General features: G+C 39.8%; 1 protein-coding gene across 1 annotated transcript in view; it reads left to right on the top strand.

Moving 5' to 3' along the window:
• Window positions 1–9,650: 9,650 nt before the first annotated feature.
• Window positions 9,651–20,523, top strand: part of ERCC3 (ERCC excision repair 3, TFIIH core complex helicase subunit) — a 47,412-nt gene continuing 36,539 nt past the window's right edge. Inside the window, exons 1-4 of the mRNA XM_044669962.1 lie at window positions 9,651–9,774; window positions 12,200–12,405; window positions 13,024–13,260; window positions 20,309–20,358. Coding sequence (XP_044525897.1) covers window positions 9,747–9,774; window positions 12,200–12,405; window positions 13,024–13,260; window positions 20,309–20,358 — 521 coding nt within the window. The 5' untranslated portion in view covers window positions 9,651–9,746. The remainder of the gene's footprint in view (window positions 9,775–12,199; window positions 12,406–13,023; window positions 13,261–20,308; window positions 20,359–20,523) is intronic.

Genomic DNA, 20,523 nt, shown 5'->3' with positions numbered 1-20,523 from the left:
CTTTCTATTAGCTTCTTTAAACTTCTATAAACTTCTTTAAACTTCTTTAAACTCCTAAGTTCCTCCACTAGGTCACTCTTATCCTCTGCTTTTTCTTGTCCCCATCTGCATCAAACACATAAGATGCACTCCTACGGAGCTCCTCTAAACCCATGCTCTCCCAGATTGGACATTGGAGCCTAAAGTAATTCCTCACTGGGGCACAGCTATTTTTCATGAATTGACACCTATGTGTAAAATTTTGTTCAGTCATTGAGTACATGCTTAGCAAATGCTCTGCACCTTTGACAAGTCTATCAAGGAATGTTGCTGGATTTTCCCCCATTTCCTGTCTTATTTTTTCAATTTTGATAAGGTATCTGGTCTCTTTGTATGTATCCTCATTGCCTCAATCAAAGACAGTCTAACTTGTCCCAGAAACCTAAAATTGTCCAAGGAATCAAGCTCAATTTGTTCTGTATTGAAGGGCCACGATATTAAATCTGGATTCCTAATGGTCTCATCAATAAACTGTGCTCTTTCCCTCTTGGTGAACAGTTCTTCCATTAAAATGTCCACATCTTTGAAATCTAGATCTAACAATTCACTGCCATTATAAAGAAATAATAGTAAATAATCTGAGCAGGTCAAAGAAAGAAATGCAATTTGGGTCAAAGGAAAGATAAAGGGGAATAGGAATTATATGGTGATTGGAGGAGGAATGAAGGTATGGGAAGATATATAGGAGATAAGGGAAATGGGATATGTAGGAGAGGGCAGCTCAAACAGGTTTATTCCCAGAGGCTTGAGAAAGAGGATACAGGGAGGAAACTAGGGCCAGTAAGAAACATTTAGGTTTGACTGGAGGGTTTCTCTTGTTAGTTTCTCCAGTCTCTTTTGGGAGGAGTCAAGAGGGCCCCTCCCTGCCAGTCAAACTGATGGCTGGAGGAAGTCTTGAAGGTGGGTACTTCCTGTTAAGATGGATGCCCCAGTTGTCTCAAGAAATAAAGGAAAATGATTCTTTCCTCTTGGCCCTTGTCTTAATTTTCGACCCAATGACTCACCACAGGGTTTGAATACGTAACAAGGGGATTTATTAATACCAGGGTCAGTCATAAGGGGAGAGGGATTCAGGATTTTCTAACTACTGCTAGGGAAAGGGGTGAAGAAGGGGGATGGGTCAAGGAGAGGTTTAGACAGAGAGAACCCGGCTCTCCCAGTCAAGAAGATTTGACTGCCTTTTAAGTAAAGTCTTTATCAAACCTAGGGGTAACTTATTTAAGGATACTTCAAATATCTAAAGAAACTAAAACCCACAATGTTCAATCACCAAGCCCTCCCTTCTAACCAGAACCCAAAGGAAAATCAGGGAAGGGGAGGGATGGAGATGGGAGATCAGGGAGAGGTCCAGAGAAATGAGATAGGTCCAAATTTCCCCAAAACAAAAAGAAGCACAGGCCAAGGCCAAAGCAATTAGGTCAAAGCCAAAAGGCCAAAGCAAAAGCCTCCAGCCACAGCGAAAGCCAGAAGGCAAAAGCCCCGTCAGTTGGAACTTCACCTCTATTTATAGCTTTAAGTTCTAACTGACTTTCTGAACATTCTAAGATATTTAACTGACTTTTTGTGACCATTAGAAATTACAGAAGCAAAAAGTTTCTGTTAGCCACCTTGCATTACACTGCCCTCTTGAATTCTTTTATTGCTCTGTGGGGTTCATCAAAATATTTTGGCATTCTCTACTTTATTGACTGACTTTCTTGGGCCTACCTTGGCATTTCCAGACTCTCTACCTTAAGTAGGCTTCTTGCCTCCCTAATTGCTAAGGCCTTGTGGCTTGTAGCCTAGTTTAATTAGCCTTTCAATCCTCTCTCTGCCCGGGCCTCAGGTAGGCCCGGGATAGCCTCTCTCTCTCTCTATTTCCCTACTTTCTACCTTCCTAATTGTAAATAAACTACCTTAAACCTGATCCTGACGAGTCTATTTTAATTATGGAATCAATCTGAATTATTAATTCCTGGCGGCCATACATTAATATATACATATATATATTAACATAAATTTTCCCTCTTATACACTGAACATGCTTTGCTTGACTTGTGCAAAGTTAGATTCAGGAGAGGTATTTTTCTGCATTAAAGGAAATACTTCAGAATTGGGATGTGTTTTTGGTACATGACCACATCCCAATCCTGCGAGTCTATGCCTTCTTCTTGTATTTGATCCCTAGACTCTATGTCAGTAACAGGAAACTTAACTGCAGATGTATTTTGCATAGGAAACAAAGTCAATGTTGTAGATTCTTTCTCTGTTCCTATTGGTGTCATTTTGTTTCTCTCTTGGCTACTGACATTTATGGAATTGAATTCCTTTAAATGCATTAACTCAGAATCTACTCCAAAGGCAGCTCTCTCTGGAGTATCACAGGCTTGAAAGTGTGCTACATCTTTATGCACCCAACCCTGAAGTAGGCTTGGTATAAATTCCCAGAATCTTTAAAGTTCCTTTAATATTGTAGCTACTAGACTTTCCACTTTCCCCTCCAGCTGACCTAGTTGATGATAGAGAAGAGGTTGTGCCTGTGTCTGAGAATTTAGCACTTTCCTTCTCAATGGTCCACAGGAGCCCATCTCCCTTGTTGACACTGTCTGTTTCTAAGAGATCCCCATTAGAACACCTGTCTAAAACCATTGCCCTTGTCATTTGGCCTTGCTGTACTACAGATTGATGTGAATGATCCACAGTCTTACAACAGAATGATGTTTCTTTCCCCTTAAGGTAAGAATCAATGAATGCTACTTTCTTCAAGTTTGTATCAAGAACTTGTGCAGATGTACCTGGTTCCCTTTCAGTGCTCTCCATATCACTGTTTCCCTTCTCATAAATTCTCTCCTTTATTTCTATTATATCCTCCTCCATTTGCAACTCCTCCTCAGTCATTTCTTTGTAACTTTGTGTTTCATCCACCAACCCATAATTCATAATTTCTTCTGCACCCATTGTGACTTTCCCACATTCCTCTGCCACATCATCATCATTGCCCTTATCTGTCTTTGCAACAACTAAGGCTGCTTCCTTGGTTCATAAGGTATGAGGTCTGGCTCCTTGGGACAGGTATTCCTCCATTTTTGATAAACTAGGGGAATTACTAAACTTAGCACAGTTATTGTCACAACATCTAGCCTTTACTTTGTCACTATATCTGTTGTTGTCCCTGTTGTTGCTACTATTATTGCTGCTGCATATCTAGAATTGTAGTAGGTGTTTCTCCTGTTGTTATTATTGCCTCTATTCCCAAAATTTATTTGGGATTTGAACCTACATTCCCGAACTATATGACCAAGTTTTGAGCACAGGAAACAATGCTTGACACAGTTATTTGCACTGCTAGAAGATTGCCTAGGCCTGCTCTGGCTCCTCTGATTGCTGGACATCAGAGCCATATTTTTAATCTCTTCTATCTCCTTGGCCTTCTGAGCTTCTTTCAGTTGTCTCTTCAGCTCTGCAATCTCCCTGTCCTTCTCAGAGGCCTTTGACTGCTTTGATTCACTATCCCTAGACTCATGGACATATGCAGCTGTTTTCCTTAGCTCCTCAATGGGCATGGTCTCCCATTGTGGGCAATGCATCTTGAAATATGCTTGGATGTGGTTCAGACTTCCCTTAACAAATTGCCTCCTGACATGCTGGATGTTATCCTCAGCTGAAACCCAGGATAGTTTCACCTGCCTCTAATAGCCTGTCCAGGTAAAGACTTGAGTGTTCTTCCTCCCCCTGCCTTACTTTTTCAAAGGACCCCCATGTATTAGATATTCTTTCATGGAGCCTCATTGCCTCTGCTAAATCCTCCCTGCACCTTTTAAGATAAACCATATTTGCATGTGAGGATAGCTCTAAGTCCTGATGGTGTTCTGGCCACGAGGCAAGATTGGAGTTGCTTCTAGTTTCAGCTATAAATTTTGCCTTCTCACTTGGGGTGTATAATTCAGAAAGGAGCAGTTCAATGTCCTCAAAAGTTGGGTTATAAAGTCTCACCGCCCATTTGTATTCTTTTATTGATTTATGTGGATTGATATAGAACTGGGGAAACCTCCTCTTCAAGATCTCCAAATCACCACTCCCCCCCCCGAAAAAGGTTTGTAGCCTTTCGCATGTATTATGCCTGTGTCTAGTTATACTACTGTTCTGTCAGTAATTGGAAGGATAGTTACAGGAGCTGCTTCAGCTCCTGCAACCTATTGTTCTTCAGTGTTCCCATCTTTAGTTTGTTGTTTAATAACAACCCCCTTTTGTGTTGTGACTGCATTCTCAATAATCTCTAGCTGCATTATTGTTTTTGCATCTAGGTCCTTTCCTTCCCTGATCTGCCTGTTGATTTCAATTAAGGTCTTCATGTGTTCCACCAATTGTTCTAAAACCGGGTTTGTGATTTCTGTTCTCCCAAAGATAAATGCCAACACCTTTCTCAAAATCATGAGGGCCCCATAGAAAGTTGCAGTCATGGCTATCCCCGATGGCACATATGCCAAGGCATCACCCACTGATATTGTTAGCCACATGTAAGTATCGTAGATTTCTATAACTTGTTTAAAAAATTGGGGAACTGTTATTAGCCAGAAGGTGGCACAAGCCTGCCAAATCCCATATATCAGGACCCCAGGACACCCCAGTGTAACAACAGCCATGTTGATGAAGCTGGCCATATTGATCACTTCCCAACCAGGTTCTGAAATAAAAATCCTAGGCTGGCTGGCCAAAACTGTTATGTTTGTAATAACAGGGATGTTGGGAAGCTGATGGACTGGCCTTGGCTAGGAGCCTGCAGGATTCTCTCCTCCCCGCCACACACAGGCTTAAGTGAGTAGGGAGGGGTTTGAGAGCAAGGAACACTTACCCTTCCCCATTCACTTAAGCCTGTGGGGGGAGGAGAGAGTCCTGCAGGCTCCTAGCCCAGGCCAGTCCATCAGCTTCCCAACATCCCTGTTATTACAAACATAACATAAGTTTTCCACTGATGTGGGGTTATTAAAGTCAGCTACCCCAGTCAGGGTAAGAACTAAGGCCGGGGGGGGGTGTCCTCCACCTTGTATAATCCAGTATAAATTAAGTAAAGAAACCATGAATGGGATACACCCAATCACCGACTCATTGATAAAGCAAGGAATTATTGTGCCAACATTCTCAGAATACAATACATCAATCCTTCCTATAAAGAAAGCAAAGCTAGATGAAAATGGAAAAACAGTCAGTTCAGATTTATCCAGGATTTAAGAGCCATAAATAACCATATTATAAAATCACATCCTGTTGTTCCAAGCCCAGCTACAATAATATCATCAATTCCCAGTCATGCCAGATATTTCACTGTGGTGGACTTATGTTCAGCTTTTTTCTCTATTCCTATCCATGAGGATTCCCAAAATATTTCTGATTTTACTTGGGAGGGAATTCAGTTCACCTGGCAAAGGCTCCCAAAAGGTTATCCCCAAGTTTGTTTTCCTAGTGACTTCTATCAGGTCCCCTATTCATATATTTCAATGCACACACACACATATATATATGTATATATATATACATATATATATAGTTCCACATTATCACATTTACATACACATCATATCATCATATACATCATATCATCATAATCAGCTTACTTCTCCATGCTCTTTCTGAGTAGATTCGTTCTATCTTTTCTACTATTAAGAGATAATTTTTGAGAATTGCAGAAATCCTCTTTCCATGTAGACATATACGCATTTTGACCTTAATGAGTCCCTTAAATTTTCTCTTTCTTATTTACCTTTTTGGGCTTCTCTTGTGTCTTGTTTGGACTTCACATTTTTTGTTAGGTCTAGCTTATTCCTCAGGAATGCTTGGAAATCTTCTATCTTATTGAATGCCCATTTTTTCCTCTGAAAGAATATATTCAGTTTTGCTGGATAAGTGACTCTGGGTTGTAAACCCAAATTTTTTGCCTTCCTGAATATCATATTCCAAGCCTTTTTCAATCCTTAATGTAGAAGTTGCTAGGTTCTGTGTGATCCTGATTGTAGCTCCATGGTATTTTAATGGTGTCTTTCTGGCTACTTGAAGAATTTTCTCCTTAGCTTGGTGCCTCTTGAATTTAGCTGTTATATTCCTCAAAGTTGCCATTTGAGGATTTCTTTCTGGAGGTGATCTGTGAATTCTTTCAATTTCAATTTTATTTTCTTGTTTGAGGATCTCTGGGCAATTATCTTTGATAATTTCTGTGGACATCTGATAACGATGTCCAAGTTTTTTTCTTGGTTATGGCTTTCAGGTAGTCTAATAATTCTCAAATTGTCTCTCCTAGATCTATTTTCTAGATCAGTTGTTTTTTTCAATAAGATATTTCATATTTTCCTCTATTTTTTCATTCCTTTGATTCTGTTTTGTTGTTTCTTAATTTCTCATAAAATCATTAGTTTCTAGATGGTCAATTCTGATTTTTAAGGCCTGATTTTCCTCTATCAGTTTTTGGTTCTTTTTCAGTTGGCCCATTCTTCTTGCATCACTTTCATTTCTCCTCGAATTACTTTCCTTTCTTATTGCCTCATCTTAATTTCTCTTTCTCACTTCTCCTTTGCCTATCTTAATTGGTCTTTGAAGTCTTTTTTGAGTTCTTTGAGAATTTGTGTCAAATCCATATTTGCCTTTTGGACTCTGCATGTGTTTCCTTTGCTTTCACTGTCTCCTTCTATGTCTGTACCTTGCTCTTCGTCTCCATAAAAAATCTTTAGAGTTAGGTGCTTTTTTGGTTGTTTGCTCATTTTTCCTATCTAATTATAGGTAGACTCTGTTTTCTAGGAAGTTGGGGTACCCTCTTAAACTTTAGCCCTTGCTTGATGTTATTCTCAGCTTATTTTCTGGATCTGAGGGCTGAGACCTCTGGGAGTCCTCTCCCCCTGCTGATGTAATTGACCCTTGAGATGTTGATGGCTTAAGGCAGTGGTTCCCAAACTTTTTTGGCCTACCACCCCCTTTCCAGAAAAAATATTACTTAGCCCCCTGGAAATTAATTTTTTTATTTTAATATCAATTAATAGGAAAGATAAATGCACCTGTGGCCATCACTGCTTTCCTGGATCACTGCAACACCGGCTAGGGGGTGGTAGCATCCACTTTGGGAATCACTGGTTTAAGGACTTGCCTCAGGCTTGGGCATAAGCTTTTGATTTCACACTGATCTTGTTCTGGTCAGAGGCTGATCAAATTCTAGCCCCAGGCTTAGGCTCAAGTTTTTGGTCTTGCTGTGTACTTGATCCAATCAGGCACACCCTTGATTGCCCAGTCTTGGAGCTCTTTAGGCAGAAAGATCAGTACTTAGTACTATCAGCCATCCCAAACTATGTACTATGTTTTTATCCCAAGCCCAGACTGGAAATCCTGACTTTGCTCTGGGTCCACACAGATCAACCCACTTCAGCCCAAACTGTCCTGGGCTAGGTCTCCAGACTTCTCCACAGGTTTGAAATTTCAAGGGGTGTGGATTGGCTTGGAGTACAATTTGCCCAGGCAGGACCTCATAATCTGAATATTATCTTGGACTTAGGTTCTGAACCTAGGACAGTAGATTGGGGAGGTGGGGGCGTGGCTTGCTCTTCTGTCCTTGTTACAGCCTTTTGCTGGCTCTGCTTTCCTCTCATCCCAGTTCTCCAGATGATCTCTGCCTACTTTTTGGGTTTTTCTTTTCTTGAAAGTTATTTTACTCTGTCTCCTTGTTGGTCCTTTCACTCCTGTATTTGGTTTGTGGTGATATTTTAATATTGGTCAGAGAATATTCTCATGATGACATGGAGCAGCTCTGGTTCACTCCTCCATCTTAGAAAAAATTTTTAATGAAATAAGCATTCCTGATGAAAAGGCCAGAACTGAATAGATGCTTTGAAATTAAAATGCAGGAACTAAGAGAAAGGTACAAACATTTCTTTTATTGGAAGAGAATAGGTAAGTATGAATTATCTGTGTGTTAATAGCGAGATAAAAAACAAATTTCTTATTAGAACTTTAAAACCTTTGGGGCAGCTGGGTAGCTCGTTGGATTAAGAGCCAGGCATAGAGAAGGGAGGTCCTAGGTTCAAATACCACCTCAGACACTTCCTAGCTGTGTGACCCTGGGCAAGTCACTTGATCCCCAAAGCCCTTACCACTCTTTTGCCTTGGAACCAATACACAGTATTGATTCTAAGACCAAAGGTAAGGATTAAAAACAAAACAAAACATCAACCTCTAATACATTTTGGGAGCATAGAGAAAGGCAATCATGGAAGAGGACCTATGGATAGTATTGTTCTTTTTCATGATCTCAAAAGAGCTGTCCAAAGGGGAGGACAGTAGAGGTAAGAGAATTGTCATAAGCAAAACAAATTCAAATGTTAGAAAAAGGTACATGAAAGGGATTTAAAAGAAATTGAGAGAGTAAAAACATGAGATCAGAGACAAGGCAAGGGAAAGAGAAGAGACACAACAGAGAGGAAATAGGCTGTTTATAAATCACAAGTGTCAGGCAAACTGAGAAGTAAAGAGAGAAAAGGAGATGATGCCTCCACATTTAACAATCATAACCATAGCTGATGGAGTAGCAGGAAGTAAAACAACCAAGCTCCCTCCTCAAAAAAAATTCCCTCTAGAAATCTAGAAAATGCAGCAGACCAAATCATGATGGAGAAATCCAAGTAAAAGTGAGTCATTTTTTTCTAGCCCAGCATAAGAAGACAAGACAGAGGTAACAGGGTCTAGCTAGAAACAGCTGTTCAGAGCCCTCCAGGACCGTGGAAGAGACTAGGGCAAAAGGAATTGACAGAGCTACCCTGGGACACCGAGATGAACAGAGGTGCTACCTAGCAGCCTTGTTGCCCGGATTGCAGACCAAGGGTGGATAGAGGAAGAGACCTTCACCTAAGGGTGGCAATCTAAAGTGAGGAGCAGTTTGCGGTGCCAGCAGTAGATTTATTGAGAAAGGAAAAGGCTCAGAAGCAAGCAGTAGTGAAGTGGATCAGGCCTCGGAAACAGAGTGGGGCTTCAAAGGTTTCCTCTGGACTCTGCAAGGGCAGCTCCGTATAGCGGAGCTTACTATCTAGTTGACAACTGAGACCGAAGTCAGATCAAGAACTTGCAGTTATTGCAGTGTAGGGGGCAGCCATCAGCCTTTGCCCTAGATCAGACTACCTTGGGAGCGCCGCAAGCCTGCGCGTCTCCAGCTATGGCTGAGAGCTTGGAATGACGCAATTCTCAAGAAACCAAGAAAACAGCAACAGGACCAGGCCTTTCCTCTAGAAATGTACAGAACGGAGTTCTAACAAGTCCAAAGTCTAGAAGCAGGCCACCAAGGAGGGGTCAATACCATGGTCACTAGCTGTGGGTGAAGGCAGTCAGTCAACAAACAACATTTATTGATTAAGCTCCTAATACGCGCCACAGAGGGGAGAGACAAGAGAACTGGACTAGGGAACGAAAGAGATTGACGAAGGTAGAGAGGAGGAACGCCGAAGAGTCTGGACTTCCGTTGTCGTCACATTTCAAGTTCCGCCCACAACTAACCTCATTGTCCTCCTTGCGCCACCTCCGCCTCTAGGGAGGCGGGGCTTCCTGTTGCATAGCCGGAAGCTTTCTTAGTCGAAAACTGTTTATTCCAGACCAGGAACCGGGGCAGGTAGAACACTTTTTCCGCCTCGGAAAGATCATCCTCAGCTATCTCCAGGCGTCGTCCCTGTCGTCGCCGCTGTAGCCGCTGTCGACCCCTTCCCAGCATGGGCAAGAAGGACAAATCCGACCGTGGTGAGACTGGAAACTGGGGAGGGGCTCCATGAACGCCATCCTGGGGCACCTCTCACTCTCTAGGTCCCTCGGGAGCCCCCGGCCCTCCAAAGGAAAACCGTCCCCGAGCTACCCCTCTGGGGCCCTCCTTCACTCTCTGGTCTCCTAGCTGTGTGGGTCTCTGCCCTGCCTTCCTCTCACACCCACCCTTCTTGCCTCATGGATTTAACCCTCATTTCTATGCTGAAGACTCCCAGATCCTTACAGAGTCCATCCCAGTGCTTTCATAACTTAAAGACGGCACTGAGGCTTTTGGGATACCTTGTACATCCAGCCCAGATTCGACCCCGAACTCCAGACCTGCAGATGCCAATTCAGATTTTTGAACTGAATGTCCCTTAAGCATTTTAAAACCGTTATGCCCATAATAAAAGTCATCCTTTACTCCAGACTCAAATATCTCTTAAAAGTATCACATTCTTTCAGTCACTTTGGTTCCCACCCCTGTTGTTATGCTTCACCCCTCACTCTGATTCACTTCACACATCCAATTAATTGCCACGTCTTCTTTTTGCTTTCACAAAAATGTTTTGCGTTTTTTGTACCTGTCACCCTCATAGACATCACCCAAGTACAAGTTCTCATCACTGGCCTCTAATTGCCCTCTCCTTGCATTCTGTTTCTCCCATCCCCAGACCATCCTCCACACTGCTGTCATAGAGATTTTTCCTAAACCATGACTCTGGCTAAGTGGCTCCCCTTCTGGAGTAATAGTATAAACTCCCTTGACCCCTTATTACTTCTGAGAGCAAATAGAAACTTTTGTGTTAGGCCTTTAAAATCCTTCACTATGTGCCTTTCTAGCCTTATTAAACTATTGTCCCTGATCTAACCAACCTGACCAGCTTCTTGTTCTTTAAACAGTACATTCCATCTAATTTCTCTCTTCCTTTTCACTAGCTAATCATCATGCCTGTACTCCACCTTCACTTGCCTCTCAGAATGTCTAGTGTTCTTCAAGACAGTTCAAGTACTATGATAATCCTTTCCTGATTTTTCCAGATACTAGTGCATCCTCCTACCCCACTTAGCATTTGTCTGTTTTGTATATTCTTGTAAATATTTGTTTCTTCTCATAGATCTGTGTATCCCCATAGTATAGCCTAGTTCCTACAACATAATAGTCAATAATTGAGTATTTATTAGACAGAGGGGAGCAGAGATCAGCTATTACTTAGAACAGAGAATGGTTTTCCAGAAATCAGTCAACTGGTCCATAGTCATTTGCTGATTTCTTACTTTATGATAGGTACTTTCTGTACAAATACATGTATTTAACAAACATTTATTTAATGTTCCTCTGTGTCTGAGACACTGCTAGTTACTAGGCATACAAAAATTGATACCTTAAAGGATTTTAAAATCTTAGTGGTGCAGGAGCAATAAACACAAATAGGAAAGTGAGTGTGCAAAGAAGAGGTCATCAAAAAGAGCTCCAAGAATTTTTTTTTTAATTCCCATATATTTTCCTTATTACTTCATTCTGGAATCATAGGTGCATCCTATTGGCACAGGGTCGTTGGGCAGTCATTTGTAGATTCAGTGTTGAAGTTTTATCTGTGGATTTCTGTACTTTAGATATCTGTCAGTTTTGCAAAGTGCTGGGATATGCTTTACTCATGGCTGAATGCCACTTCCAGATGATGACTTGGAAGAAGTATTCTTGATAATGGTGTCATTTGAATTGCAAGTTGGGATTTCTCCTGGACAATATAGCTACATTAATAAAAAAAATGCTTCCCTACATCTCTGATTATTGTCATTACTCAAGTGCAGGCCTCATTAAGTCACTCTTAGACTACTGCAATAGTCTGCTAGTGGGTCTGTCTATGTATCTCTCCCCACTTCAGTCTTTTCTCCATTCAGCCACTAAAGTGAATTTCCTAAAGTATAGATCTGACCTGTCTCCTCCCTATTCAGTAAACTCCAGTAACTCCCTTCACCTCTAGGATCAAATACAAAAAATCTTGTTTGGTATTCAAAGATTTTATAACCTAGTTCCCTTTCTGCATTTCCAGGATTTTAAAATCTTACTCTTGTCACAAATTATTTAATCCAGTGACACTCAAACAAGACACTCCATCTCTTTGCACTAAGCATTTTCTCTGACTGTTCCCCATTCCTGGAATGTTCTTTCACTTCATCTATACCTATTGGCTTCTTTCAAGTCCCTACTAAAACTCCATGTTCTACAGAAAGCATTTCCCAGCCCCTTTTAATTATAGTGCCTTTCCTATGTCTGCTTATAATCTTCCCCATTAAATTGTCAGCTCCTGGGGCATAGACTCTTTTTATATTCCCAGTACTAATAGTGCCTGGCACATAGCAGGCACTTAATAAATATTTATTAACTGGCTGACAAAAGCTACTATGACTGTATTTACAGATAAAAAAAAGTCCAAGAAAAGACACTATGAAGAAGAAGATGATGATGAAGATGATGCCCCTGGGAATGAATCTCAGGAAGCAGTTCCATCAGCAGCTGGGAAGCAAGTGGATGAATCTGGAACCAAATTGGATGAATATGGGGCTAAAGATTATAGACTTCAGATGCCACTAAAAGATGACCATGCCTCCCGCCCACTCTGGGTGGTAAGGGTTCCAAATCATTAAGTATAGACTATCTGCTATTTGCCTAGCATTCTGGCAAATACAAAGGAAGTATATGATAGACTCTGCCAGCTGGCTATTTATAATCTGATTCTGGCGATAGTATTTACATACAAAATCATTAGAACAGTCTAAGATAGAATACACTGATATGATCAATTGTCTGTCTTAACTTTATATCATATGGTGATTCAGAGAAGAGAGAAATAATGTAGGTGGTAGTATTTCAAAGAAATCTTCAAGATATGAGGAAATCTTTAGTTTGTACGTGAAATGTTGGTAGAGCTGAGTAAGTGGTAAGGGCATGCTATAGCTAAAAATGATAGCCAACTTATCAGTAGCTTTGGGTACAAAAGAATTGCCTTAGTATGGGTTTCTTATAATGTAAGAGAGAGGCATTCTCTTTCTGTCCTGTGTTTCAGTATTGTTTCTAGGAGTAACCTTTATGTTGGAAGATGTCTCAATGTGTAACCTAAAACATACAGTTTATATGTATCCAAGTTATCTGTTGTGATGGTGGTTTGAGTGCTATCGTATAGAAGGCACTCTTAACTCTTCTCCTTGTGTTATTATAGCCATATTTGTCTTGGTGTTTCATAGGCTCCCGATGGCCATGTTTTCCTAGAAGCCTTCTCTCCTGTTTACAAATATGCCCAAGACTTCCTGGTGGCTATTGCTGAGCCTGTATGCAGACCAAGCCATGTTCACGAATACAAATTGACTGCTTATTCCCTGTATGCTGCTGTTAGTGTTGGATTACAGACAAGTGACATTACTGAATATCTCAAAAAGCTCAGCAAGACCGGTGTTCCAGATGGAATCATGCAATTTATTAAGGCAAGTGACTATACCTTAACTAGTACCAGAGGCTTCTGCAGATTCCATTAGTAACATTTTAGAGTTGCTAAATGTTTTATAATGAATCTAAAAGTTGCTTGGGTTCAAATCCTTCCTCTCTCAATTACTAACTTAGGACCTTGAACTATCTACCTTATCACTTACTATCTCTGGACCTCAGTTTCCTCACCTGTAAAATAAATAGATTCAACTAGATGGCTTAGAAAGTTCCTTTCAACTGTGAATATATGATCCTCTAATCCTACTTACTAATTTTAAGTTATCCCCACAATCATGTACTATGAATTCTAATGCTATGTTATTTAAGAATCAACCAACTTTTGAAAAGTAGTCTGTTCTTAAAATTAAATTGTTGGGGACAGCTAGGTGGCTCAGTGGATTGAGAGCCAGGCCTAGAGACAGGAAGCCTGGGGTTCATCCCTGGTCCTTAATAGTCTTCTGCCTGAGAACCAATACACAGTATTGATTCTAAGAGGTAAATGGATTTTAAGAAAATTAAATTATTCATACATTTTTTTAAAATATCACAGTCATTTCAGGTTATCTGCAAACCTGCCCCAACCTTGCCCTGAAATTTAACCTGTCCTTTTAAAGAAAAACAGAAACAGAACCAACTGACACAGTAAATATATCTGGCAGAGTATATAACTGTACTGCCTTTGTAGTCCCCTGCTTCTCTATTAAAAAGAGAGAGATAATTGTTTCATTATTTGTTCTCCTTAATGATTATCTGATCCTGGTTGGGTTTTTTTGCATGTGTAAGAGAAGTGATCATGGGACTGCTTTCACATAAAGTGATTCAGTGGGTAGATTTACTGGGTTTTTTTGGTGTAGAAGGCACTCGGATGTGAGCAAAAGCCCTAAGTTAATGAGGAAGACTCAGGAGATAATGACAAGATCATATCCCCTTTGGCAAGAGTGCTCTTGGTTATTGACCTTCTGATATATTTCTTTAAAGTCATCTGAATGTAATCTGTTCTGATTCTAAATTCTAGCTTTCTTTTTCAAAATAGCATTTTTAGCCTTTCTCCCTTTCTTTCCTCCAAAATAGAGTGTTTCTTTATTAATAATGTCAGAATTACTATTTCTCAAACTGTTCTTGGCTTGTGGCATATTTAGATTTGACATCATCAAAAATTACTTCTTTGTGTAATGTGATTCTAGGGTACTTCATTATTATGGTTTACTGAATTAATAGTGAATTGATTATTTTGAGAAACCAAGATTAGCTGTTACATGAGGTAAAGGTCAGACTTCATAGCATCCTATCACTTTTTCTTGGACTGTTGTTAATAAATAGTCTCTTACATGGTTCTCTTACCTCCAAAGTGTCTCTCACTCCTCCAGTCCACTCTACATTTCACTGCTGCTATATTATTGTTACTAATAAACCAATTTGATGGATTCTCCCATTGCTCAAAAATCTATTGCCTACCAATTAAAGTCTAGACCAGTGGTTCCCAAACTTTTTTGGCTTACCACCTCCTTTCCAGAAAAAATATTACTTAGCACCCCCTGTCACATACTATCACTGCCCCCTTACATTTATTCACTGCTCCCAAATGTACCTGTGGCCATCACCGTTTCCCCTGGATCGTTGCAGCACCCACCAGGGGGCGTGGCGCCCACTTTGGGAATCACTGCTCTAGATTCTTTATCTTGATATTCAAAGGCTTAGAGGTTCACTGCCCCACATGTCTAACTGTCCCTTCTATGGACACCTCATTCCCCCATCACCACTTGGATATGTTCCATGTTTTCTTACCTTCATGAATTTGTTCACATCGTATTATACATTTGCACAGGATGTGCTTCATTAACCTCCAACTGTCTCCTACCCATCCATCAAGGCTCAATTAATAGCCATCTTTTCACTGAGACCTTCCCTCATCACCTTGGTCAGAATTTCTTCTGTCTCAGGACTCTTCCAGTACGTTAGCTATTCTTCTCTTGAAGGAGGCAGTCTTTTGGAGAGGACAGATGAGGCAGAAAGACCTGTCATGGAATTTACATGAGAAGCTTAGACAGTAGATTAAGAGGGATAGAAAAACAGGGGAAGAACTAAAAAATATTTCGAAGGAAAGGCAGAGCTTGGTAGTAAATAGATATACTGTATGTTTTAACTGGGATTGGTATTGTGTTGTCTAGTAGGACACCACAGAACTTATGCTACATAAATGTGTCAGCTGACCTTATTATAATCTGTCACTTTTAGATGATAGGGCCCTGGGATAAGGAAGCTTTGGGCACAAAGAAAGTTCTGGATCTAAGGTAGAGAGGTATTGGCCAAGATTAGTACACTAGACACCCTTGAAGTTGGGAGTGGGAGGTGGAGACCTGAAAGGGACATGGGGTTATTGGACCAATTCCCCAGATTTGCCCTGGGCCAAATTATGAATTTTTAATAATCAATTGATGCTTTTAGCACTTAATAAACATTTGTTCTTGGTTGTAGATGCATTTGTCGTTATTACTAAATATCTTGTCTCTTTACCTACCCATGCAACCAAATACCAGTTTTAAGTCAAGTGAGTATCTAAAGCAAAACTAAAAATCTAAATCCCAGCATTATGTTGTCAGGGACCCACTTGCCTACTTGAGCTACTTCTCTGATTATGGGAACCCCACATTTCAAGAGTGTTCTTGAAATTGACATGGGTCAAGTTGCATTCTCTCATGATTACTGGTATATGGTAGTACCAGCACAACTGGTAAACTGCTTGTGAAGTCCCAGAAAAGGTCAGTTCCAGCTCCCAGCTGCCACTGACAATAAAAATTAGATGCACACATTTTCCCAGAGAACAGACTTATAGGAGGGTAAGTGGCTACTTCTTGCATACATCCTAAGGAAGTACCTCCCTATTCTCTTATGTCTTGTGTACCAAACTATTCAAAGCCACATATGCCATGGCAGAATAATAGTGACAAGTATGGTTACCAGTAGTACTCTGCACACAAGTTAAATAACCTGTGTCTATTCCTTATTATTACGTGAAATTGGCTATAGGTTCCTCCTGGGCTGTTGTGTGCTGCTGTCCAATTTTTCCATAATTGCATAAACCTTTATGCAGTTAGAGCTGTAAGACTGTTAGCATAAATGCTCTACCAATTTCCTCTTGTTACTGATGCTTCCTGCCTTGATTAAGCTAGTGTAGTTCAATAATACTAGCAAAGGACCACAATCCTTTTACTTCCTAATTAAAAAATATATTGTGTGTAGTCTTGAATATTTTTAAAATTACATACAAGTGATGCATTGATTAGAGAGCCAGCCCTGGAGATGAGAGGTTCTGGGTTCCACTCTGGCCTCAGACACTTCTAGCTGTGTGACCCTGGGCAAGTCACTTAACCCCATTTGCCTAGCCCTTACTGCTCTTTTGTCTCAGAACCAATACTTAGTATTGAATTTAAGTTAGAAGGTAAGGCTTTTTTGTTTTGCTTACATGCAGGGCTATTTCACATTCTAAATAGTTTTTCTAAGATTTACCTGCCCATAAGATAGTCAGAAACACATATCCTTGGAAACTTATTCTCTTCCATGGAGTCTAGCCTGCCTTGACCCCCTTTTGTAAATTATTTTTCTTTGAAATATAATAAAGTTTTAGAATTAATGTGCTTCAGCTTTGAGATTTCATATCAATTAGGATGTTGCATAGGAACTTTCTCCAAGGAGCTCTTGGAATCAGGAAATATTTTCTCTCTAAAAATTTGAACCTTGAATCTTTGAACTTGTAGTTAGCTAACAAGTAAATCTCAAGGTTGAGAAAGTCTACTCCTAGTATCTTTCTTTTCAAGCTGGATGTCAGTAAATCTCTTCATCTAACTATGGTTCATTTTTTTAGCATCACTCTTCTCTTGGTGACATATGGTTATGAGACATGGGAGTATCAGAGACTCCAAAGAATTAAATATTAATTTTTATCCAGTGGAAAAGTGCTAGTTGGCATGAGTTTATTGAAACGCATTATAAACAAGTAGTTACAATCTTGTTGTATCAATTAGAGTTAAGGCTACACTCAAAGAAATGTATGAGTTTAAAAGAATAGGAGTTGGTCATGTGGTAAGAATAACAGGTAACTGATGTATATATATATACTCCAGGGGTTACTTTAGACAGTCAAAATTGAGGCAAGTACTCCTGTTCTCTCCTTTTAGAGGTGAATGATGATAGGTGGACTGATGTGCACAGTGAGGCATACATTTTTGGACTTGACCAGCCAGAGACTTTGTTTTGCTTGACTATGCATATTTGTTACAAGGATTTTGTTTTTCCTCTCCCCTCCCCCCACCCAGTGGAGAGGCAGAAAGGAGAAAAAATATTTGATGATGACAAAAAAAATATTAATTTTTTTAAAATGGGAATTAAGGATAGCCCAGAGTACATTGATAACCTCATGTATCAAATTAATAGGAGGACTTAGACAGGAGTTAAACAGGGCATATATGAGTGAATTATAATTGCATCTTTGGAGGGAACAACCACATTAACAAAATTGCACAGATCAGTGGGATTATTAAAGTATGTATACAGGCACCTATTGGAAAAAAAATTGAAAATAGGATGAATACCTCTTTTGTGGAGAATCACTGAAAAAGTTGTAGTTTATGAATGTGTCGACTGAATAAGCTGGCCCTCAAATAAAGAGGAGCTCTAATCAAGTCAGAAGAAGCAAAAAGATTATTTATTAAAAGGGAAAATTACTGACATGATGCCAAAGCAGCCAAAGTGCTGAATATGATGGGGCTCACGGTCTTAGGAGGATAGTTACAATTTAAACTTAGGCACCATGAGGGAAGTGATCTGAGGATAAAAAATAAGTAGTCCCTTTCAGGGATAGGTGGAACACAGAAGCAGAATGTTTCAAGGCTGACCACAAGACTGTTTTAATCTAGCTTAGATTGCTTGAGGTAGTTTGTGATGGATAGCTCATCAAGATCAGCCAGTGAGCACCATGAAGGAGTCTGGGAGTGAGCAAGACTTTTTTTTTCTTTTTAAATCCTTACCTTCCATCTTGGAGTCAATACTCTGTATTGGCTCCAAGGCAGAAGAGCGATAAGGGCTAGGCAATGGGGGTCAAGTGACTTGCCCAGGATCACACAGCTGGGAAGTGTCTGAGGCTGGATTTGAACCTAGGACCTCCTGTCTCTAGGCCTGGTTCTCAATCCACTGATCTACCCAGCTGCTCCCTGAGCAAGACTTTTAGCAAAGTTGTCTGGGTAATGAACAAGACTTCTGGCTCATTACAGGTTTCTAATAGGGTTATTCTGTGTCCATGCATCTATATAGTAAAATAGCTTGTGGAAAGCAGACATATTGGTTTCAGGAGGATTTTAATGTTTTAAGGTGCTCATAGAGCCCACGGCTGGCCAAGGAGACTTGATTTGTTGAAACATAATTTTGTTATTCACATGACAGAATAGCAATCTGAGATGGCCTAGCAACATTTAAAGAGGAGATAGCAAAAGAGAAGGAAAAACAGAATTGCAACAGTTAATGAAATGCATTTCCCTTTCAGTAGTGAAACCACATATGGGAAATGTTGCCTATCCATAGTCAAGTCTTTTTTGTTATGGTTTTCGTTTTTTGTGGGGCAAAGGATATAAACAAAGACTTACATACTATTGGTGGTTGGCTTTCTTACTTGAAGAGAACCAAAATGACATCACTATCTTAGGGTCAGTGTACGGTTTGTCTTACTTGGGCTGATCACACCAATACCAGTTTATAAGATTTCCCACGGTTTGGGCACAAATAACCCATTTGAACATTTAGGGTAGAGGGATCTTTATATTTGCCCGTCTCACATTTCTTTTGAACTTCTGCAATTCTCCTTTGCTCCTAGACCATAGCACCTTTGATGGGGCACACTGTGCTGAATAGTCCTATGCTAATGTTTCCTGTGTCTCACAGTCAATATTAATATTCTTCTGAGACCTTTTAGTATCCTGGTTTTGCCATTAACAAACTATAAGCAACCATATGAAAGACTATTCTATATCACTGGTAAAAGAATGCACATCAAAGCAGCTTGGAAGTGAAATTTCATACCTTGCAAAATGGCAGAGATGATAGAAGACAAGAATAGTTGGTTAGAGGGACTGTGAAAAGAGAGGCATAAATGCATTGTTGGTGGAGTTCTGAATCAGTGCAGCCATTTTAGAAAAGAATTGGGAATTATGCAAATAAAATGACCATAATATCTAAGCCCCCTCACTGCAAGAGCAAGTAATTTGGAACTGTGCAAATAAAGTGACTAAAATGTCCATACTTTTGTCCAAGATTCTGTTATGAGGCTTATACCCCAAAGAGGCTATTGATGATAAGAAAGTCTTCATATATACATACATACATACATATATATATATGTATATATATATATATATATAGCAGCATTTTTTTGTGATAGAAAAGAATTAGAAGCAAAGTAGATGCCCAAATGAAAACAGCTAAAAAGAACCCAGAAATTATATACACAATGACTACAACAGTGTAATGGAGTAATCAAAGACGTAAATAAAATCAAATGTGAATTTGCAAAATTACAAAAACTAAGCATGACTCAAAAGAAGAGATATGAGAAAATACTTCTACTCCTTTTCAAAGGAGAAGGGTTCACAAGTGTTGGACATTGCACATATTTTCAGACTTTCAGTATATTGATCAGTTGTGCTGATTTTTTTTCCCTTTTTTGCCTTATAAAAAATACTATTTGTTACGAGATAGCTCACTTGGAGCAGAAGGGAAAAACTTTAGTAATATAAAAAAAGATCAATAAAATTTTACTTTTTAAAAAGAAGCCTCTTTTTGTTGTTGGCTAATTTTTTTAAGTTCGTTAAAAGAGAGGGTTCAATTTAAGGCGGTCATTTATTGGAAAATGATTGAGGTGTAAAAAACAAAAGGTTCTAGTAGACTTTATTAAAAAAACTAATGGATTTGCAAGATTGATGTACCCCAGGCCTCGATATGTTAATGTTTTCCTGAAATCTGTTTGTCCTAATTTGTCTTTGGTTTTGTTGTTAATTTCAGTTGTGTACTGTCAGCTATGGAAAAGTCAAGCTAGTGCTGAAGCACAACAGGTAAGAAGAAGTTAAGGGCCCAAGGCAGGAGAGAGGGAATTGAAATTTACTGACCAGTGCCCAAGGTTTCAGTTTTTACTTTCCCCTCCAGTTAGGGAATGTCCTGAAGTTCTTGGCAAGAAGAGTTCCCATTCTTCAGTTTCCTGAAGTGTCATTTATTTTGCC

Source organism: Gracilinanus agilis, chromosome 3 (assembly GCF_016433145.1).
Source record: "Gracilinanus agilis isolate LMUSP501 chromosome 3, AgileGrace, whole genome shotgun sequence".
Classification (NCBI taxonomy): domain Eukaryota; kingdom Metazoa; phylum Chordata; class Mammalia; order Didelphimorphia; family Didelphidae; genus Gracilinanus; species Gracilinanus agilis.
This window is presented reverse-complemented; position numbering and strand designations above follow the sequence as displayed.